Below are 24925 nucleotides of genomic sequence, written 5' to 3'. Positions count from 1 at the left end.
TTATTAAGGCAATTTTAACATAATTTTCTGGATATGGTGCAGCCGAGCCAAATTCGTTAGTGCAGCCTGCATTAAAAGATATATTTTAGTCAAGGCTGTCACAGGCCCATTCATTTTCATATAACATTTTTGTAGTTTAAATAATCTATGTAAAAAGGTCAAGATATATAGAACCAGTATTAAAACATCCGTTATAATAAATAATTTCAATCCGTTTTGCTTTAATGGGTGTGATAAATTATGATTTTGAGATACTTTCGTGCCTTTCACGACTATTGATTATTACTGGTAACCTTAATTTACTGTGAAATATAATTACCATGGAGACATTAAGATTTCATTTAATGTGTATACACCAAGCCCATTAGTATTGACATAGTTAGAGGCAGGTTACCTGGTGTCACAGTTAGCTGTTGGAGAAATCACGATTTATAGTGCTAAAGGCTGTTTTCACTGATTTTCTGCACTCAAGTGTCATGTTCAACCCTCAAGCATGTTTCCCCATCTAATTGTAGAATTTCTGATTATAGGTGTGTGCTGGAAATATGTCTAGTACTGACATTTCATTAGTGCCTTAAGGTAATACGGCAATAGCAGAATAATTCTGATTGAGAAAGCAGGGAACTGGTCGTGTTAATATTGACAAACAATGTAATTGGCCATGTTATTAACATTGGCAGATTTGTTGTTACAGTGGTTGTTAATACAGTTAATAAAATTATAGCTATTGTGTTTATAGGGCTGTACCTTCTTTTTTGTTTTTAACGACACAACTAGAGCAAATTGGTCGTTGGTTATTGGGGTTCAAACATTTGGTACTTCTGACATAGTCTTAGAGAGGAAATCTGCTACATTTTTTCATTTGTAGCAAGGAAACTTTCATATGCATCATTCCACAGACAAGATAGCACATACCACAGTCTGATATATACCAGTCGTGGGACACAGATTGGAACAAGAAATAGTCCAATGGGCCCAATGATGGGGATTGAGCCTAGACTGACCGCACATCAGACATGCGCTGTACCACATTGGACTACGTCCGGCTGTACCAAGTTAAAGATATAATATACTGAGAGGCATAAATAACACAATGTGTATTTCACTGAATAATCTCTTATAGAAATGTCAAATCACATATATTAAGTATGTGGACAAATAACTGTAAGTGAAAGAGGATTTTGTACAAATCGGAAAACAATTGAGTAAAACGAGTTTTCTGCCAAAAGCATAACTGGTGTGTTTATTACAACAATACAGCATTGCATATGAAAATCGTTTTGCATGTGCATTGCTTGCTCTTGTCTCCCTATAAAAGGAACCATTTTTTGTGTTTTCTGTCTTTTTTTTTAATATGCCATGGTAAGTAATGTTAAAAAAACATTGCTGTTTTATTGTCAAAAAACCCAGTTGTGTGTTTTGTTTAAAACCACTTTTTTTTTTTTTTAATCCCGATTTGAACAATATCTTCTTTCAGTTACAGTTGTTACCAGTATGTCATTTGTCTGCATGCCTCATATAGATGACATAATATTTCTATAAGAAAATATCAGTGAAATACCCATTGCATTATTTATGCCTCTCAGTATATATTAGAAATCTTTTCATTTATAAGTAGAAATAGTTTTTTGGTTTTTTTAAGGATAGATTTTATGTCTCTTGAATTTAGGTGATAAGAAAATGTGTTAGGCCCAGTAGGGGACATGTGTATTATATTGCTTTATCGGTACTCTCAGAATGCTTGCTTCTTTATTTTTTGTTATATTGTAAACTATGGAAAAATATTATTTTGGCTTGTTAACGGATGACAAAATGAAGAACAAACTTAATTCAATATCATTTTGCAATCTTTCTTTGCTTTTTGGGTACAATTCAGTTGAAATCAATTTTATCATTGTCATATTTTAATCTTAACATGCAGTCTAAAAAAAAATCTGAATAAAAACCCCCACATTTTATTAAGAAGTGCTTGCATTTCATATTGACATGGGCAGAATTTAATTTCTCCAAAGTAAGGAAGATAAATAGAAAACACTTTCATCATGAAACATGTTTGGCGTTTTCACCAGAATTTCTATTTGGTGAATCTGCATGGCGACATCTAGAACTGAAATCTGTCACTCTTGACAACGGCACTGACATCCTCTAAACATGTTGCAATATTTGGGCATCCTACAAAATTTAATTTTTTTAATGGATAGGGCTGTTCCCCCAGAATCTTGGTTTCAAAAGTTGAAAGTTATGGACCTGTGTCATATAAATATAGCTTTAAGTTAAAGTAAGCTTTATTCCTTTATTTTTATTTTTTAATTAATTGTTTTTTTAATTTAAAATTTTTTATTTTATTATTTCTGAATTTTTTTAATTACTTTATTTTATTTATTAATTTTTAATATATATATATTTTTTTTTATTGTTATTATTTTATTTTATTTTATTATTTCTGAATTTTTTTAATTACTTTATTTTATTTATTAATTTTTAATATATATATTTTTTTTTTTATTGTTATTATTATTGTTTTAGTTTTTTACTCACAGTTCAGATTGTAATCATGTATGAATGATTTTGTGAATTGAACATCCACTGTGCATAAAAAATTATCTATTTACACCTAATTAATCCCATCATCTCTAAACATCCATAAAATAAATTTTATTTAAATCAGTTGAAATGACAGCATGAGTATAATAACTTGAAAGTTATATGAACATCATTTTTAGTGTGAGCACATGATTGCTCACTCTGTAGATTGGTAATTTTTGTCAAATGCTGTGAACATTCAAATCTGATGACATGCTTGATGTAGCTCAGTGGTAGAGCACTTTCTTAAAGTGTGTTGGGTTTCATGATCGATTGCCCTCAATGGACTTGGGTTTATTCCCATTCCAACCAGTACCTCATAAATCAAAGGCCATGGTATGTACTATTCTGTCTATTGGAATGTGTATATAATGCTATGTTCAGACTACCAACTGCCAGCACAAAGTTGGCAAACTCGACAGTTGCGTTGTAATTTTTCCAACTCCCGACTTAGGATGGGTGCGGTCAGATTAACAACTTTCGGGTTATACGACAAGAATCAAGTTGTAAGAACACTTAGACTAGCAACTTGACAGTCGTAGAAGTCGTGACAGCAGAAACTTGGCCAACTTTGTGCTGGCAGTTGGTAGTCTGAGCCTAGCATAAAAGATCCCTTTCTGCTTTATCAGTAGGAGTAGCCTATGTTACAGCAGGGAGTTTTCTTTTTCTATGGACCAAATTTTAAAATTACTCTTATGTTAATGTTAGACATTGAAATAGTTGTAGATTAAAATGTGCTGAGGTGTCATTAAACAAACATTCCTTTCATTTTCCTTTCTTTCAAATCTGATGATAAAGCGTGATGGCATGAATACCCATGGTGGGACATATCACTTTGATATGAACCGACATATTTTGAAACCACACGGGTAATAAAATATAATACTGTGTTATAGCGAACTTGCATAAAATGTGATGCAAATACATAGATTTATGACTTCCTCATTTGGTCTTTTACGACAGAAGTTGTATAGCATATCCTGTTTTAAATGTGTGCATTTCCATATTAAAACTGTCATAATAGTTTTAAAATTATATTTTTAGTCTAGCGTTCTTTACTCTGTTGTTTCATTTTTCTGAATGATCTCACCAGCACTTTTAAATGTATGGTCACACTCAGCATTTCTGTTATTAAGTGGACCAACGAAATGTAGTCTGAAAATGTATACTCATGGGAAAAAGTTAATTTATATGTATTGCATAAGGTTTATGTTTAAAAGTAAAAAGATTATTTTTGGTGATTCATAAATGTAGATGTGATCATGTTTATAAAATTTCAAACATTTACATTTGTAGTTTGATTGAAAATTTTATTGCATATATTATGTCCAAATGGATTGAGCACAAGTTATCCAACTTACAAGGCCCTCTCCTATTAACATACAATAATGACAATAACAGCGACTACAACTATATAATACAAGAATATACAAGAAATTAAATATTTGTAGTTGCAGTTGGTTTGAGATAATTTTATTTGGTACACAGGAACTTTTTTCTGTGAGTATATTTATAGATTCAGTTTGTCACTAAAAGTACAACATGGTCCCTACCTTTTATTTTTAGAAGCGACCATCAAAATTGCGCCAAACTTCCTTCATCAAAATGCGCACCATTTCCCTTTGGCTTAATCCTACGGGACATTCCAAATTACATAGCACCATACCACCCTCCGCCTGTTACCAACAACGGTTGGACTGCTGATGCTCCCTTGCACCTGCCAGTGCAGGTGGTCCCTCCTTCACCCACCCCAACCCTTTTCTGTCCTGGATGGAGGAACCGGTCGAGGCCGGTACTTGTACCCAGGACAGCCGTGTGCTACAACAGCTTGCTCTGAATGTGCATGTTAAACAATTTGGTCTTGGTCTTATGAAAACAGTCTGATTTGAACATTCACTTATCATATAATTCATATGTTACAATTTTAAACTCCGAATTAAAATGTTTATAAATACAATCTTGACAATCCTTAATATCCATAATCTCTTCCACTCTTCCCTGGGAGTATGTTGAGGTATATATCTGTAAACAGGGAATCTATCAGTAATAAATATTTACACACACACCCCCCCCCAAAAAAAAATAAATAAAAAATAAAAAAAAAAAAAAAAAAAAAAAAAAAAAAACAAAAAAAAAAAAAAAAAAACAAAAAAAAAGTATGACACATTTGTCCCATATTTAAAACTTACCATTATGTACATACGTCGACAGTCACATACATATACAAGACAATTTGTGTGTTCCCCAGAGTCATCAAAACAACTTGGCAGGTAAAATCCTCATGACAGGTACATCAGCTCAGGTATAGTAGTGGGCCTTTCACCTGGTCATACATCAGACCCGCACACTGTCTCCTGCACCGTGTTAGACGTGTATCTGCCACACAGTTGCCACGGCCCCATCAATTAAAGACTTTACGCCTGTCATCACTCCTCCGGCCAGCCGTGGTTCAATTGGCAAGCCTGCATGACTGGGCCATACATTTTTCACAGCCATATTAATGTGGCAGAGTCAACAAGTCAGGGAAATAAATAATTGAAGCCTTTTGGCTATTGTTTGCGGGGAAAAGAATTTATTTGCCTGTTAATAATGCTATAGACTGCGGCTCGATCTGCCTTGCTGTTGTTGTATTGTGTGAAAGGTATTTTTGGGGGTTTTTTTCTTTCTCAGTCTCTCTCTCTCTCTCTCTCTCTCTCTCCATATATCATAAGCCATGTTTTTGCTTGATTAGTCTTTTTGTCACACCTGCCTGGTTGCTGATGTTGAATTTGGTTTCGGAGTGCTGAATCATGCACTGTATAGACTAGTAGGGTAGATCATTAATGTTTGGTTATCTCGTGGTGCGTGGTAGCAGCTTTTGTGTGGAGTCTATACTTCATGCAACATTAGTGGACAAAGAAGTGATAGAAATATGATTTGATCAGCAGCAGATGCTACACTTAAAGGGCCATTCCCGAGTTTGCTGCATTGTAAGATGTTTCCGACTAATAAAATATTTCTACGATTAAACTTATATATTAAATATATTTTCTTGTTTAGAATATCAGTGTCTGTATACTCAGTGTGTTTCTGGTCATCTTAATAATTGTAAGAATTATAGCCCAAACTGGATTTTGTCTTCAAATAATTTTGTATGTATGAAAAAAATCATTTTTAGGAAATAAAATGAAATTTAACCTACTACAAATATTAGAACGATCAGAAACACGTTTAATATACAGCCACTAATATTTTATGCAGAAAAAATATATTTGATATGTAATGACAGTTGTCAAAAGGTCTCTGTTAGTCGATAACATCTTTAAAATTGCAGCAAACTCAGGAATGTCCCTTTAAGTCTTTGAATTAATGTTTCCAGATTTTCTCAATGTTTGTTTTGGGGGGGGGGGGGGGGGGTAGCATTTTTTTTTTCATTGTTCATCATAGCAGTTGGAGTGGGGGTTTTTCTGTTGATCTGCAAAAATATATCTTCAGTACATTTCGTATTTTAGGAATGTAACATATATTATTAATGCAAAAGTTAAAATACAGCTGCAGTATTAATAAATTTATATTTAGGGTAATAACTGTTTGCATAATTTGTTTGCATACATGTTGTCAACCGTTTCCACTGGATAAAAGCCATGTTCGGACAATATACAAAACAAAATCCTATCCCTTTTGGAAAATGTTCACTATCAAACAAAAAGCTTAAAATATAACTCCTATATTTATTTTGGAGGCGAGATGCAGCCTAGTAGTAAAGTGCTTGCCTGAGGCGCAGTCAGTCTAGGATCGATCCCTGTTGGTGGACTCATGCATTAAGCTATTTCTAATTCCAGCTAGTGCTCCACAACTTAAATTATATTAAATAATTTTTTATAAATTTTACTTTCTAAAACAAATTGGTTGGCTTTTGTCCTTTGGTCTATTATCTAATGGACGTTTGTCCTATATCCCACATGTGCACAACACAAAATTAAAAACAAATAAGAGAAATAATTAACAGAAAGTAAAATAAACATGGTTGTAAGTGATTTTAACTTGTATTGATCTGTTCTGAAATTGATAAATAGCTATGGTTGTCAAACAATGGTGGACGTGAATAATTTCATGCTTAAATTTCTTTCAGTTTTTAAACAATGGACAAAGTCTCACTAATTCTCCCAGGAGACCAGTTCACAGTGTTGTGTTAACTGGTAAATTAAACATAGCAAATTGCTGTGACATAACAAGTCATGTAAGAATGCACACAACACAAACTGTTAGATTTGGGAAAGATCTAGTGATAGATGGCTGTGTGAAAATAGACAGTGAATTTTAACTGCAGTTGCATAAGGTGCATTCACACAGTGTGTCAATTTTAACTCTGCATAAGGTGCATTCACACAGTGTGACTTGTTGTTGGTATCTGACTGGGTCAAAGTTCATGGTGCACAGATTTGGGGAAAATCCAATGACAGATTGCTGTGTTAAAATAGACTGAATTTCAACTAGTTGCATAAGGTGCATTCACACAGTGACAATTTCAACTAGTTGCATACAGTGCATTCACACAGTGACAGTTTCAACTCTAGTTGCATACAGTGCATTCACACAGTGACAGTTTCAACTCTAGTTGCATACAGTGCATTCACACATTGACAGTTTCAGCTCTAGTTGCATACAGTGCATTCACACAGTGACAGTTTCAACTCTAGTTGCATACAGTGCATTCACACAGTGACAGTTTCAACTCTAGTTGCATACGGTGCATTCACACAGTGTGATAATTTTAACTCTAGTTGCATACGGTGTATTCACACAGTGACAGTTTCAACTCTAGTTGCATACGGTGCATTCACAGTGACAATTTCAACTAGTTGCATACAGTGTATTCACACAGTGACAGTTTCAACTCTAGTTGCATACAGTGCATTCACACAGTGTGACAATTTCAACTCCAGTTGCATACAGTGCATTCACACAGTGTGACAATTTCAACTCCAGTTGCATACAGTGCATTCACACAGTGTGACAATTTCAACTCTAGTTGCATACGGTGTATTCACACAGTGACAATTTCAACTCTAGTTGCATACGGTGCATTCGCACAGTGTGACAATTTCAACTCTAGTAGTTGCATACGGTGCATTCACACTGTGACAATTTCAACTCTAGTTACATATGGTGCATTCGCACAGTGTGACAATTTCAACTCTAGTAGTTGCATACGGTGCATTCACACAGTGTGACAATTTCAACTCTAGTTACATATGGTGCATTCACACAGTGTGACAATTTCAACTCTAGTATCATACGGTGCATTCACACAGTGTGACTTGTAGATAATAACAAACCCAATAACATCTGGCTGGGTAAAAGAAAAACCCAACTTTTGATAGAGCACTTATTACTGTCAGTCCTGTCATTGGTGATAAATGCAAATATGTTGTCTCCCGTCCCAAAAGTTTTTATCTGGGCAATAAATGTATCTAATTTTATTTCATCTAGTACCACTGCTTGAAATATGTATGGGGTATCTTTAAAACTAAGTACTACAATTTTGTGTGAAACTAGGACTGTTATCAGTGGTGGATCTAAGGGGTGGTTCCAGGGGATCGGGGCCCCCTAAATTTTGCAACAGTTATATTTTTATTTTATTTTTTCATTTTTTTACATTGAAAAATTTGAGGAATCCCTTTGAGAAATTTGTAGTCATTGGCCCACCCACCCCCTACCCCCCTAATCGGATTTTCTGGCCCTGTGTCAGTGTGTCCTGTATATCACAGACAAATAGGTTGTTTAATTCCCATTCAGTGCTGCTGGCTGTATGTGTTTTATTATAAACACACATGTCACACATGTCACACACGTAGACTTCTTTGGAAGTCATGATTTTACATTTTTTTTAAAGCTTTATCATATCATCATATGCACGTCACAAACTTTGCTGGTGTGGTAGGCATGAACATTGATCGCACATTGTGAAATTTATACAAATGCTTTTTTTCCACAGTTTGCAGTATTAAAAATTTGTAATTGTATGCTTGCTTGATGTGCGGTCAGTTTGGGATCAGTCCTCATCCGTGGGCTCATTTGGCTGTTTTCTCATTCTAGCCAGTGCACCACAACTTGTATATCAAAGGCTGTGGTATGTGCTATCCTGTCTGTGGGATGGTGCATATAAAAGATCCTGTGTTACTAATGGAAAAATGTAGCTGGTATATATCAAAAATGTTTAAAATTATATTGTAAATACCCATACATTTACTACATTAAGTTGCAGTGCACCCCCATTAAACTGCATGAATCATCATCTAATCATTAGTTACATATACTGTAAATGTTTTTGTTTTTACATTCTATTTTTAGTATGGGCGGGACTTAGACCAGTGGTAAAGCGCTCGCTCGCTCGATCCCTGTCGGTGGGCCCATTGGGCTATTTCTCGTTCCAGCCAGTGCACCACGACTGGTATATCAAAGGCCATGGTATGTACTACCCTATCTGTGGGATGGTGCATATAAAGATCCCTTGCTGCTAATCGAAAAAAGTAGCCCATGAAGTGGCGACAGCAGGATTCCTCTCTCAATATCTGTGTGGTCCATAACTATATGTCTGACACCATATAACCGTAAATAAAATGTGTTGAGTGTGTCGTTAAATAAAACATTTCCTTCCTTCTTTCAGTTTTTAGTAGAATATATATATGCAGTAAAGTTTATCTTATCTTACAATGTCATATTCACCCCATGATATGTACATGTATAGATATAAGCATGATATATATGATGGTATTCCCTTTATTTATTTATGTAGTTGGTGCAGTATTTTACACTGAAAAAACTACCGTAATTAATTAATGGCAGTGTTATCACGAAGGCTGACTAGAAATTATCAAAAAGTAATTTTTCAGAAAATATTTTCTGCTTATCATTAACCTGCAAGGCAATAAAAAGATACAATCTTGTAAAATTAGAGGGAGAAATGTCTACAAATCATTTGTCTGTTCATTCATTTTAATTTAATTTATTCTCCTACTTGCATATAATTTAGGTTAAATAGAGAATAACTAGTTAATGACATTGGATATCCACTTTATCCTGTGAAGGTAAGAATGGGAAATTCCACGAGGCTCTACTGAGCGAAATTTCTCATTCAGTCTGAACAGAATAAAGCAGATATCCAATGTCATTTACTAGTTATTATCTTTATCCTGCAGATCATAAAAATTATGCGGTCGGTTTGGGATCGATCCCCGTCAGTGGGCCCGTTAGGCTATTTCTCGCTCCAGCCAGTGCACCACGACTGGTACATCAAAGGCTGTGGTATGTGCTATCCTGTCTGTGGGATGGTGCATATAAAAGATCCCTTGCTGCCATTCGAAAAGAGTAGCCCATGAAGTGGCGACAGTGGGTTTCCTCCTTCAATATCTGTGTGGTCCTTAACCATATGTCTGACGCCATATAACCGTTAATAAAATGTGTTGAGTGCATCATTAAATAAAACATTTCTTTCTTTCTTTCATAATCTGTCAATAGAAACAGTGGTTGCAGGATAAAATGCATTATCATGGGCACAGCCCTTGGCTATCTGGGCTGCTAAGTGCAATATTTCATGTGAATGCGTATCAGTTATGCAACTTTAAATTTACATAAACCACCCAGTGGATACATGGTGAACTGTTATGTTAAAGTTGCAAGCTTCAAGACTTTAATTTTTTTTTAAACATTTCAATTGTTAAAAATTTACTATTGAACTTTAGAAAAATCTGTTATTCATTGGTTATGCAAATATAATTCATGTTACTGAGTAGTCAGTTACCTAGGTAAAAATCAAAAGTCATTAACCGATGTCTGGTTACCCAAGATTTTGAAATAATGTCCATTGGGGTTGTCAGTCCAGGTCAGACATTAATAACGGTTTGTCAGAAGTTTGTTCACTCACTGAGGAACTGAGATACGAATTCAGAACCTCGCAGCCTTAAAGACTAATGTTTCTAGCACTGTGCCAGTGAGGCCAGTTCATGTACAATTTCAATCATGTTAATATATCTTCATGCTTATATCCAATTATGGTTCAAGCATGCTGTCCTGGACACATGCTTGAGCAATCTAAGCTCTGTTCAGGGCAGTGGTTAGTATAGTTAATTGTTGAAGAGGAGAGAGAGAGAGAGAGAGAGAAAAAAAAAAAAAAAAAAAAAAAAAGAGAAAAAAGAAGAAGTTTTATTTAATGATGCACTCAACATATTTTATTTATGGTTATATGGTGTCAAACATATGGTTAAGGACCACAGATAATGAGAGACGACACCTGATGTCGCTACTTCATGGGCTACTCTTTTCGATTAGCAGCAAGGGATCTTTATATGCACCATCCCACAGACAGGATAGCACATACCATAGCCTTTGATGTACCAGTCATGGTGCAGTGGCTGGAACGAGAAATAGCCCAATGGGCCCACTGATGGTGATCGATCCTAGACCAACCGCTCATCGAGTAATCGCTGTACTACTGAGCTATATCTTGCCCGAGAGAGACAGAGACAGAGAGACAGACAGACAGACAGACAGTAAAAGAGAGAGAGATTTTATTTAACAATGCACTTAACAATTTGTTTTTATTATGTTTATATGGCATTAGACATACAGTTGAATATCAAGGAGATAGAGAGGAAACCCATTGTTGCCACTCAATGAGTTACTCTTTTCTGTTTGCAGCAAGATATATTTTATATGCATCATCTCACAGACAGGATAGTACATACCACAACCTTTGGTACACCACTTGTGGAACACTGGATGGAATGAGAAATAGCCTAATGTGCTCACCAATGAGGATCAATCCTAGACAACCATGCATATGGCGAGCACTTTACGACTGAGCTACATCCCGCCCTTAGTGAGAGAGAAGTCGGTGTATAATGTTTAGGTGTAATGGTTTTACACCTCCCCATTAAGCTGTTAAAACTCATTCTGAGTAGCAGTTAGTACAAAGATTCGAACCCAGTTCTAAACAGTCTTGAGGCTGATGGCTTATAGCCACTACAGCACTGAGGCCAGTCATCCATCTATTAAATGCATATTGTCGGTTTAACCTGATGACGAATCATGCACATTTATTGGTGTCACAGCCAGGTTGATAAACACAGCATCTCTTTTATTATATTAACCCTGCAAGAAGTGGCATGAGCAGATTGAATCTTCTCGCCATCTCAGTCAGGTTTTGACAGTAGATGATTCAGATTACAACTTCAATTACCCAGAAAATCTGGCACCAATTCAACTAATCAAATTGTATAAATCTGCCTCAGATTTGTGCGGACATGGTATTAAATTCAAGAGATTGCAACAGCCTCCGGAAATTAAGAATTTGTTCAGACTGGCAACCAACAATTGGCAGCAGATCTTAAGTGGTATAAGACCCCCCAGTTTTTAAAACCTAAATTGTAAAAATATACTTTGAAAAACTTAAGTGGGGTTGGAAGAAAAAACCCCAACTAATTTTCTCTTAGCTTTGATTTCGGAATGTAAACTGTAAAATATACACATGAACCGTGACAAATGAAATTAACACAATGATTTTCTGGTTCAGCATTCTGTGCAAACAAATTTGTCATTGCTTCCTTTCTGGCACGTTTTGTCGATGGTGATCAATATTTTGAATCTGTGATGGGTATTATGTTTCAGAATATTTCTTATCCTTAAATGCTATTTTCCCAATATAAAGATCCCAGTATTTGGCGTGGCGTCGGTACCATAAAGATTTTGTCTCAACTCTGCTTTTCAAGCATGGATTCATTATGATCAACATTTAGCAGAGTTATTTGCACAGGATGCCATTTCCTGTCATTTTTATGGCAAATCAATTTGGCAGTAATCAAAAATATGAAGTCTGCCGAGATTAATATGATGGCCATTGTGAGGTTACATATCAAACCGCAGTAACCACGGCACATAAAATTGCAATAGTTGAGTACCTGTAGTTACAAACAGCCAGGCTCATCAAACTACATATACAGTGAAACCTAAACCAGACATTTGATGGAACCAAGTACAACATCCAGTTTTATGGGGTGTCCACTTTAGAGAGGTTATGTTCTGTACTAATATTTGAAAAAAGGCCATGAAAAATGTCCAGTTATGAGGGAATTCCATTTTACAGAGGGTCCAGTTTTGAATGGCTTCATTATATATGTTTTACACAAGTTCCAAATATTGTGAATTCTGTCATGTCCTTGTTTGTTTTAATTTTCAGCTTGATTTTCATGATTATATCCAATTAAGATTTAGGCACGCTGTTTTCTGGTTAGTTGTTAGTGAGAGAGAAGTTTGTGTATCGGTCTGACATCTTCCCACTGTTCAGCCAGTGCACTACGACTGGTACATCAAAAGCCATGGTATGTACTATCCTGTCTATGGGATAGTGCATATAAAAGATCCCTTGCTAATTGAAAAGAGTAGCCCATGAAGTGGCGATAATGGGTTTCCTCCCTCAATATCTGTGTGGTCCTTAACCATATGTCCGACGCCATATAACCGTAAATAAAATGTGTTGAGTGCGTCGTTAAATAAACCATTTCCTTCCTTCTCCCCTACTGAGCCATTAAAACTTAGTTTGGATGAGAGCTGGTACCAGGATGTGAACCTGGAACCTACCACCCTTAAGTCAGTCGGGTTCCATCAAACTATGTTGATTTGTCTATACTCTAGATGAGTAAGTTAGTGGTTAGTGAGAGAGAAGTTGGTGTAGAGGTCTTACACCTACCGATTGAGTTGTCAAACTTACTGTGTGTGGGAGCCGGTACGGGGAGATGAACTTAGTACCTATACCAGCCTTTATATTCTATGTGTTAACCACTAAACCACTGGGTATCTCTTTTCTGTGCATGTCTCTATATATTGAGAATTCTGTAATGGTCTTTTTGTCCATTAGCCAGAGTTGAATATCAATACTGTTGAGTGATATTGTACTCTCGAAACCAGTGGCCGAGTTAGTAATCCTGTTAAATGTCCATTTTCAGAATAAACGAGACTGTTAAGTGCGCAGTCAGTCAGTCAATCAAAGTGTTCGTATTAATCGACAGGATCGTTAAATGTTCCTTCATTCCTTTATTCATTTGTTCTTCATTTTGTTTATTTTCATTAATCCCTTTGTTTGATTGGAAGGAAGGAAGGAAGGAAAGGTTTATTTAACAACACACTCAACACATTTCATTTACGGTTATATAGCATCGGACATATGGTTAAGAACCACACATATACTGAGGGAGGAAACCCACCTTCGCCACTTCATGGAGACTCTTTTCGAGTAGCAGCAAGGGATCTTTTATATGCACCATCCCATAGACAGGATAGCACATAGCACGGCCTTTGATACACCAGTCGTGGTGCACTGGCTGTGACGAGAAATAGGATATGGCCATCAGAGACAGATGAGTCGTGGTGCACTAGCTGGAGCGAGAAATAGCCCAATGGGCCCACTAGCGTAACTATTATTACTTAATTATTCTCATGGACAAAACACATCCCAAAAATATTTGTCAAGTGTATCATTTATGTTAGGTTTTAATAATATCCTAACTTGGATTCCAATCAAACAATGTAGCCCAGTGATAAAACGCTCACCAATGTGCTGAAGCATCGTTAAACAAATATTATACCTTTTTTTCCCTTTATTTGATTCTGTTATAGTCCAATTCAGTTCATTTTCAGCTGCTGTTTAAAATAAAATGGCTCCACACCCATCCTTATAAAAGTTTAAAGTCTAGACTCAACACTTTAATTTAGTCCCACCCATATACACATGGCTGGTGTATATACACATACCACAGATAAGTAGAGTCTGAACTTTAAATATTTTTTTTTTATGACAGGCCAGTTTATTCTAGTTGTAGGATTTGGGAGAACAGCATGGTGCAAGTAGAAATAGCATCTTCACTGTATAAATATTTAATTTCAATTTATTTTTATAACATTAAAAAAAAGTTAGTTTGTTTTTGTTTTAGAAAATTATGATAGACAATAATCTTATGAACATATTTCTCTTCTTTTTTTTCTTCTTTTTTTCTTCTTTTTTTAGGTGGTGTTTCAGGGGGTTTTTTTTGTCCCTTTTTTGTTTTTTGCTTGTTTGTAATTATGAAGATACTAAATGTTTATCCTTTACTGAGACCCCAGTACATCAACCATCTGGCCATATTTTGTCAGTCTCGGCTGCTTAGCAGCAAACATAATATTTTTTTCATAAAATGTAGTCAAAAGATTAAAAATTTTGCATACAATTTTTTTTTCTTTTCTGTCCACAAAGCAACTTTTCAGAACTTGTTGGTTTTGCAAAACAACACAATTTTTATTTAAAAAATGTAGACATGTGATAAAATATTTTCACAAACAATTTTTTTTTTTTTTTGTCTTCAGACAAAATTTTATTAACTAAGTGGCTGAAGTCGTTGAACAAAGTCACAAAGTGGAACATAAAAACAGAAGGCATTTAATATGAAGGCAGACTGGAGCCTGTTTACCCCTTCATGTCTACATCTTGAGCCCACAGTCTCTGGTCTGATCTGTATCTTAGCTTGAACACATCTTCTAATGATGCCAACTTTTCCTTTCAAATAGCGAGATTAATCTCCGTGGACCAGACTGTGCTACAGTAACTGGCTACCAGTAGGGCAATCAAGTGGTGTGCTAAAACTCCTCCTCAAAGACAACAAGTTGACGTTTCACTGTTCTGGTGATCATTATCGGAGGTCGTTCTGGGTCAACTTGGAGAAATAAAATGAAAATAAAAAGGAAATGATTTCCGTAATATACTTCTGGCTTTGACCATTGCTCAGTGTTTCAAAGGCCACTGTGTCTATGTTATTGGTTTTTTGTCTATGAGAAAGTCTGTATTAAAATTTCTCTAGATAAATTGTCTCCCCAGGGCGAGACGTAGCCTAGTGGTACAGTGCTTACAGTGTGGGGTTGATCCCCATTTGTGAGCCCATAGGACTAATTCTCATTCCAGCCAGTGCACCACAACTGTTATATCAAAGGCAGTGGTATGTACTACCCTGTCTGTGGGATGATGCATATAAAAGATCCCTTGCTGCTAATCGAAAAGAGTAGCTCATGAAGTGGCGACAGCGGGTTTCGTCGCTCAATATCTGTGTGGTCCTTAACCATATGTCTGACCCCATATAACCATAAATACAATGTGTTGAGTTCGTCGTTAAATAAAACATTTCTTTCTTTCTTTTCCTATACCGACCTTGTTGGCATAGTAATTGAGCATGTTATAGCATATTTCAGTGGTTTGTGCTATCCTTATTTTGTTTAACAGCACCACTAGAGCACATTGATTTATTTATCATCAGTTTCTATGTTCTAAGTTATTTTTTCTGTCTGTGAGAAAGTCTATATTACATTTCCTCTGTATAAATTGTCTCTCCACGAGTCTTCTTGCCATAGTGATTAAGCATAATATATGTAAATGGTAATGATATGTGCTATCCTGCTTGTGAAAGCATGTTAAGGTTTCTTTTGTTTAACAACATCACTAGAGCACATTGATTTATTCATCATCAGTCTTTGGATATTAAACGTGGTCTTCAGAGAAAAGCTCCTACATCCCCCCCCCCCTCCCCTCCCCTTGTTAGCATCAAGGGATCTTTATAATGCATTTTTTCATATATGACAGCACATAACTCAGCTTTTTATATACCAGTCATGGAGCACTGGTTGAAACAGACCGGCCTCGGTGGCGTCGTGGCAGGCCATCGGTCTTAAGGCTGGTAGGTACTGGGTTCGGATCCCAGTCGAGGCATGGGATTTTTAATCCAGATACCGACTCCAAACCCTGAGTGAGTGCTCCGCAAGGCTCAATGGGTAGGTGTAAACCACTTGCACCGACCAGTGATCCATAACTGGTTCAACAAAAGCCATGGTTTGTGCTATCCTGCCTGTGGGAAGCGCAAATAAAAGATCCCTTGCTGCCAATCGGAAGAGTAGCCCATGTAGTGGGTTTCCTCTCAAAATCTGTGTGGTCCTTAACCATATGTCTGACACCATATAACTGTAAATAAAATGTGTTGAGTGCGTTAAATAAGTTAAATAAAACACTTCTTTTCTTTTTTTTTTGTTGAAACGGGGGGGGGGGGGGGGGGGGGGGGAGGACATATCAAGGGCTGAATTCCAGAACTGGTAATGGTCTAAATTACAGCAGTTCACTATTTCTCAATTTTTGACTCACTTTTACACAGTGAAAAGGTGAGATATATAGATATTTCTTGTCTGGTGCCTGAGGCAACAGTATCAATTTTTGCATTAAATTTTCGCTTTAAAATTTTTCATCTGTTTCTCACAAACCATAAATTAAGTCAATGAAACTTAGCTTATAGTTGCATGCGCACCTATGGATGTTCATCACAGTGCCCTAAAATAGGTGAGATGTTTAATTTTTCAGAATTGTTGTCCTTTTTCAAAGGCAGTTAATTTTTGGGTTTTAAAATTTATTATCTGAAAATCATGACTTAGGACATAACCAATTTTGAGGGCTGGATTTAGTTCAGTCGGTTGATTGCTCCCTTGAGGGACTTGTGTCACAGGATCGAACCACCTCGGTGGATCCATTCAACTGATTGGTTGTTTTTTTCCTCATTCTAACCAGTGCACCATGCACAACTGGACAAAGGCTGTGGTATGTGCTTTCCTGTGTGTGTGAAAGTGCATATAAAAGATTTCTTGCTGCATTAGGAAAAATGTAGTGGGTTTTCTCTGAGACTACGTGTAAGAATGACTAAAAGTTTGACATCCAACAGCCGATGATTAATTAATCAATATGCTCTAGTAGTGTCATTAAACAAAACTAATGTTTAACTCTTTCTTTTTTTATTTTTTTTTAACCAATTCCAGTTGTCATTGCTCAATAATATTGACGATGTGAGTTCCATCGCTATTAATCAACATTAAGAACAGTGGTGATCGTGGGTTTCCACTATAACACTACTAACCCATTAACTTTTGGCCTAGACAGCTCAGTCAGCTAAGCTTTATTCCCAGGACATTGTGCTTGAACCGTAATTGGAAACTGGCACACAGTAAGGTATTGTTTTCATCATTTAGCTGAGTGGAAGTTTGTAGATATTGTGTGTGTGTGTGTGTGGGGGGGGGGGGGTCCTGGTGAAAGTCAGCAGATATTGTGTGTGTGGTGGGGGGGGGGGGGGAGATTTCAGAGTGGAAGTCCACATATGGGTGGATGTGGGAAGGGGCTGAGGTTCTGGACAGATAGTTCAGTGTGTATAAGGCTAAATATTGTTTCATTGGTCTCCGTGGTATAGTGGTTAAGCCATCAGACTTACACATGTAAAGTAAAGTTTGTTTTATTTAACGACGCCGCTAGAGCACATTGATTTTTTATCTTATCATTGGCTATTGGACGTCAAACATATGGTCATTCTGACACTGTTTTTTTTTTTAGAGGAAACCCGTTGTCGCCACATAGGCTACTCTTTTTACGACAGGCAGCAAGGGATCTTTTATTTGCGCTTCCCACAGGCAGGATAGCACAAACCATGGCCTTTGTTGAACCAGTTATGGATCACTGGTCAGTGCAAGTGGTTTACACCTACCCATTGAGCCTTGCGGAGCACTCACTCAGGGTTTGGAGTCAGTATCTGGATTAAAAATCCCATGCCTCGACTGGGATCCGAACCCAGTACCTACCAGCCTGTAGACCGATGGCCTGCCACGACGCCACCGAGGCCGGTACTTACACATGTAAGGCTTGTACATGTAGTTACTGATTTTGCACCTAGAGCGAGTTTTAATGGCTCAGTTAGTACATGTAGGTATATGCAGTGGCGTAGCGTGAGTGGGACCACCGGGGTGGTCACCCCAGGTGCAAAATTCTGGACTGGTGGAAGGGACTCGGGTAGTGCTAACAGTCCACTGGTTAGGGGGTGCAATACTTGCCTTGTTCCAGGCGCCTTGCCCTGGGCGCTGTCAACCCACGCTACGCCACTGGGTATATGGCTACTACACTGACTTCTTTCTCATTAATTACTAACTACTAACTACTAAGGCTAGATATTAGTACTTTGATATTGTAAAACTGTCATGAGTTAGATGCCATAGCCTATGACGGTTTTACGACATCGTATTGCTAAGATCGCTTCAAAAATCTGGGCCCTGGACAGACAGCCCAGATAGCTGAGGTGTGTGCCCATAACAGCTTGCTTGAACCTTAATTGGAAATAAACACGAATGAATGATTATTTTTTCAAAATGATTATAATCTGAAGAAAAAACAAACATGATTTAATAGAACTGTCTTCTGAAAGAAAAACTGGCCAACAGCTTGATCATTTAGAACCTTTTGATGTAAGCTGATGCTGTTTAGATAACTAATATCTTTCCAATCTTTGACATCAAAAAGAGCAATCTAGATGAAAGCATTATAAAGACATCAAAGGTTCAAAGATTGAAGATTCTTTTTTTAAAATACCCTAAATACTGTATGTTTTAATAGTACAGTGACATTTTGTACAAGACGGTTTATTGAAGAATTGTTTGTCATGTTTTGTGAATTTAGTGATGAAGAACACTCACAAATTGTATAGTATCATGAAGTGCAGCAAAGCAATTTTATACTAAATTTGTGACTGTTATACATCAATAAATTCACACAATGACAAACAATTTTCATAATTACAAACAACACAATTTATTTAGTTAAAAATACACATTTATCAGTTTCTAATGTCCTTTCCGCAACCTTGTTTTACATAGCGATGTCCCATTAGACATCATGTAATTTCTTTAGATTTATTGAAGAATAACATTTGATTTTTTTGTGACGTCATCCAATCAGAAGAGAGTATATTGTATAACATAGTAAAATTTGTATATTATTATATGATATATTATTTTCATGCTTACATAGAGAATAATACATGAGTCTCCCTTAGATACCATTTATCTCACAACGAGTTGTTTTGAAATGTATCTAACGAGCGAAAAAGAGTTTGATACGTTTTTAAAAAACGAGTTGTCAGATAAATGGTATCTAATGGAAACAATGTATTATTCTGTTTCTTCAAAAACCAGGTTTTAAACAAATTTTAACATCTTTTTCGACTAAAAGATATTTACAACCCTTTGCACTTTTAGTTGACTTAAGCATCACAGACACATGATTGTCAAGTTAACTATACGTCACAGCGTAATTGATTTCCATCATATTTCATTGGATATATGGCATTGGTGACCTGGTCATCACCTAGGAGCAGCCAGTAGTATGTCTTGAAATTGTTAACAACATGTACATGTGTAAACAACAATGTGTTATCATAACTAACACATGGTCTTCTCACCAACTGGTGTGTAAGAAATATATTGTATATGATGTAACCAGGGGTGGGGAAAAATAAAATTGTCAATCGGTCCCACTTGATGTCGTCACTACCGGGGGGGGGGGGGGGGGGGGGGGGGAATAATAATAAAAAACATTTAAAGACGATATTTGCTAAATAGTTTTTTTTTAAATCATAGTGACATTTGTATAGTTTTATCTTGAATTATGAACTCGAAACGATAAACATAAAAACATGAAACCATTGAAGCGTTTGACAGCCTGAGCTAGCACATTTAGACAAAGAGAATAATAACGTCATCACTGATTGGATGAAATTTGACCTCTGCTGGCTCTAGATATGACAATACATGTAGCTGTTCTGCTTACTCCCACTTGTTAACAAAAAAGGTGGAAACCTTTTGTTAATTTTAAAATCCTTTATAATTATTGGATACACTACATTGAACATTCAACAATAAATACATTTATAGATTATTTCAGTATATTTTATGCTATTTCAAGCAGTTTGTATTGCGCAAAAACTTCTTGCTTCGGACTAGGACACTTCACCCGACAGAGCTCCGTAGGCTACATAGGTGTTGACAGGTGTTGATTGTAACCAGTTGCAAATTCTGGGTCCTTTGTTTTAATTGGAGTGTAATACCTTGATGGCTCTCTAAACCAAGAATGGTGCTATCATTAACGTCTGTATAATCTCTTGACCGGCTCAGCGACTTTGACAAATGTCTAGCCTAGTGGCAGTCAATTGACACTACAGTGACTACTGTAGGTCCGACTTCAGTGACTGGCGATATTATGGATATACTTAGGCAGACTTTAAAATCACAAACGTCTGAAACACCAGCCATATTGACCACTATTTATTTATTGTTTTAAATCATGCACAAGAAACCTATGTCTAGGCAGGCTGGTCCACGTGACGGATAGGAATTTGTTCCAATAATAGAAATGACAGGTGCTTCGGACCGACAAGAATGACAAAAGTGGGACTGGCAAACGCACGTTTTAAAAAAATAATTTCGGTCTCAGAGATCGAGAATCGGTCCCAGACCGGGAAAAAAGGGCTTTTCCCCACCTCTGGATGTAACCCATGTTACACATGGGAGAGTTTAGATGGGATATCATGACCTTTCACTGGTATTTTACCCAAAAATATGAACACTGTAGATTGCCAGCCCTCGGTGGTTAGCCACTTCTGTGTTAAGTATCAAAGATGGTGACCTCCATTATGGTTGTATTTATGGAATTAATCTTTGTATACAATATTTGGCACAATGTGGTTACAGAAGTCGACTGGATCTGAGCACAAAAAGATCCTTGCAAAATACAGCATCATTTAAATACAAAAAAGGTGGTCGACAGTACAAATCAAAAGAGAATAACGGTCAGAATGATTCAAAACTGTTAAAAAAAGGCCTTGTGTTTTATATTACAGATGTATGAATATCGATATACTATATGTCTCGCTGGTTTGACTAGTACATACAGAGATATAAACACGCAATCACAGGGGATAACATACTTTTTGTCCTCATAAATTGTCTCATGTTATTGCTGGGAATCGAACCGTAGGCACCAAATCAGCCAAAGTTTTTATACCGGCAGATAGGCTTAATCACTATACTGTGCTAGCACAATCAAATTTGCTGTTTAACCAGTATGAAGAAGAATTTATTTGGCCTTTATAGGTGGATGTGATATGAGGTGTCTTTTACAGTACACAAAAAAAGTTTGTTTTATTTAATGACACCTCTAGAGCATATTGATTTTTATCTTATCGTCGGCTATTAGACATCAAAACATATGGTCATTCTGACATATTTCTTTAGAGGAAACCTGCTGCCGCAACATAGGCTACTCTTTCCAATAAGCAGTAAGGGGTCTTTTATATGCACTTACCCACAGACAGGACAATACATACCACAGCCTTTGATGAACCAGTTGTGGACCACTGGTTAGAACGGAAAATAGCCCAAACTGCAAATGGGTCAACTGAGAAGGATCGATCCGATGACCGACCGCTTCACAGGTGGACACGCTATCGCTTGAGCTACATCCTACAGGCAAGACAGCACATACCACAGCCTTTGCTATACCAGTCGTGCTCCCCCTTTTACAGTACATGACATGTACATATGTACATCTGTGTTCAAGCTGTTGAAATGGACTCCGCTATTGATTTCATAGTTTATTCTAGAACAAAGGTGTTTGTGTACACATATAACAATAGTCTCTTGAACTATAAGTATGTAAGTATAAATAAATAAACATATGGATTGATGTATATTTTTCAGGAAGTTTATCGAGCAGTGCTTCAAGCCATTTTCCGCAGATATTGTCGAAGATGGTGTGTACAGACGACTGGTCATTGAAACAGCTTTGTACCGCACAGATCTTGTCACCAAGGCTACTGAGTAAGTTAAAATGGGTTTTTTAAATATTAAAGGGGATGTGTCAAGTTGAATAATGGTTAGAATTATTAGTCCCCTATCGGTCCACCTGGACCATCTGTCCCAAATATAGTTTTCCAGATGTTTTTTCGACAGTGTCTTGAGATATTGAGCTGAAAATTTGTCTTTAATGTTACTGTTACTTATCAAGTTTGACTTTTTTGGCAAATTACCCATTTTTCAAAGAGTTATGGCCCTTGAACTTAGGAGATATGAAAATTTGTTTTCCAGACTTTTATTTTTGCAGTGCTTGAAGACACTGAGATGACATTTTGTATATAGTATGCCCAGAATGCTTGTTATTCTTTTGTTTAGAAATATACGGATTATACCTTGCACAAAATATCCATAAATAATTACAAGTACTAACTGACATTTTAAAATTTTATTTGGAAACTTTTAGAAAGTTATGTCCACCCATAATTTTACATATGTTATATAGATTTTTTTTTTACTTCACAAGTCCCAGTTAAATATAGGTTATATATTTACAATTTGCTGTTACAGTAGATATTTTGTGAAAATAAAATGTAATAAATTTGCATAGCCTTCCCCTGCCATCCACTAATCCCTCATAGGTTCTAACCACTGACTAATGTACATGCACATAGCCCATAATTCAAGAAGTGGCTACAGGCGAAACACCTCAGCTTATTGCAGTGTTTAATGGGGAGTTCATGTTATGTACATGAAGGCATTTGCCAGTAATAAATAATATTACATCATATTTAGAGGTTACCCAGTATCGTTCTTTGTTCTTGCTTTTTTGTCTCGTCTTTATGAAGCAAAAAGGCAAGATACACATATTACTTTTTTGATGACAGCAGCAAAGACGTCAACTTTTGCATTAAAGTTTAATGTTAAAGTTTCATGTTTAGTTCAGTCTCTCACAAGCTATAAGTCTTTGGTCAATGGAATGTGGGTGATAGTTGCACTTATAGATGGATGTTCATCACAGTGCACTGAAAACGTTTATGGTTGGCAAGACATTTAATTCCAAAGAATTCTTGTTTTACATTCAACTGGCTAAAATATTTGTATGGGGACAGGCTTTAGCTCAGTCGGTTGAGTGCTCACTTAAGGTGCTTGTGTCACAGGATCGAACCACCTCGGTGGATCCATTCAACTGATTAGGGTTTTTCTCATTCCAACCAGTGCACCACAACTGGTATATCAAAGGCCGTGGTATGTGTTTTACTGTCTGTGGGAAAGTGCATATAAAAGATCCCTTACTGCATTAGAAAAAATGTAGAGGGTTTCCTCTGTTGACTACCAAATGTTTAACATCCAATAGCCAGTGATTAATTAATCAATGTGCTCTAGTAGTTTTGTTAAATAAAACACACTTTAAAATATTTGTTACTGCTTTTTGTGGATATTTTTAGACTACATATATAAACAGTCAACAGCATGTATTTAAAAATAACTGCTGTCTTGCTAATGTATTACCGTATTGTTCCTATTTGTAGCGCCCCCTCTTATATAAGCGCCCCCTATGATCACGAGAAGTGTATCATGAAACGGTACCCGTAAAATAGTAAAACTGCCGACTTGCAATGACAATAATTGGTAAACAAATAAAATCCAAACAGGTGAAGCACTACGACACTAGTATGGGCGAACAGTATGTCACACATGTCGTTTATCAAATGTTTGTCGCTGTTATCTCCACGCAGAATGAATGCACGACACTCCGTTAACGCTGTTCAAAACCGGAAGTACAAACATACCGGTAGGTATTTACACCGACACCGTAACACCGTTTAAAATATATTCAGACTGGGTGACAAAATGAAGTGGGCGAGTATGATGGGTCTCAATCACACACCCCTCCCCCACCCCACTTTCAAATACACTCCGCAGGCCCTATATGCCTACGTGCACAGTACCATGTATTTCGATAAATCAGCTGACGATGTACGGTATGCTACGTCATTTCAACAAGAAAACGTCACTGGTGGAGTGACTCGGCCGCAAAGCTTTTGATGTCTAAGCGAGCCAGACGCATTGACAGTTTGATACGAGGATTTTTCACACGTATTACGAAACGTGTTCTAGTATTCTAATTAGCGTGCCCCCTTTGTGTTTTGCATTGCGTCCGGGCGCTACAAATAGGAACAATACGGTATTATTATTATTATTGTTGTTGTTGGTTTTCAGAAGAGAAAGACACTTGTACACAGGACTTTATCTTGACCTTCAGAGAAAAATCAGGCTGTCTGAAAGAGATTTGAAGGTCAGATATTTTAGTATATTTTTTATGTTTTAACCAATCATGGCTCCAATAAAATTCATGATCGGTTTTCACACTATGGCTAAGATAAGATTTTCAACAAAGTTAACAATTAATGGAACCTTATGGTTATTAGGGTAGTTCAGAAGGTAGGGGCAGAAGAACCATATAGCTCAAGACATGATTTAAATTTAGACCTGTAATTTATTTTTGGATCAGAATAGTAGATATACCATCATTACAAATGAATTTAAACTTCTTTTTTTAAATTGCATGTTTTAAGTGGATTCTTATTCCAGCAGTTTTAAAAATCACTTACATATTATACTACTTTATCTTATGAAT

General features: G+C 36.5%; 2 protein-coding genes across 2 annotated transcripts in view; one reads left to right on the top strand and one right to left on the bottom strand.

Moving 5' to 3' along the window:
* Window positions 1-5035, bottom strand: part of LOC121378909 (BTB/POZ domain-containing protein 17-like) — a 47649-nt gene extending 42614 nt beyond the window's left edge. Inside the window, exon 1 of the mRNA XM_041507291.1 lies at window positions 4773-5035. The gene's annotated coding sequence lies outside the window, so the exon portion shown is untranslated. The remainder of the gene's footprint in view (window positions 1-4772) is intronic.
* The window catches only part of LOC121378908, a 176988-nt gene that overhangs the window by 136590 nt on the left and 15473 nt on the right, over window positions 1-24925 (top strand). The window contains exons 26-27 of the mRNA XM_041507286.1: window positions 22192-22311; window positions 24508-24583. Of these exons, the coding sequence (XP_041363220.1) occupies window positions 22192-22311; window positions 24508-24583 (196 nt within the window). The remainder of the gene's footprint in view (window positions 1-22191; window positions 22312-24507; window positions 24584-24925) is intronic.

This window comes from Gigantopelta aegis, chromosome 8, assembly GCF_016097555.1.
Source record: "Gigantopelta aegis isolate Gae_Host chromosome 8, Gae_host_genome, whole genome shotgun sequence".
NCBI lineage: Eukaryota > Metazoa > Mollusca > Gastropoda > Neomphalida > Peltospiridae > Gigantopelta > Gigantopelta aegis.
Note: the sequence above shows the minus strand (reverse complement) of the source record. Positions and strands in the feature narration are given on the sequence as shown.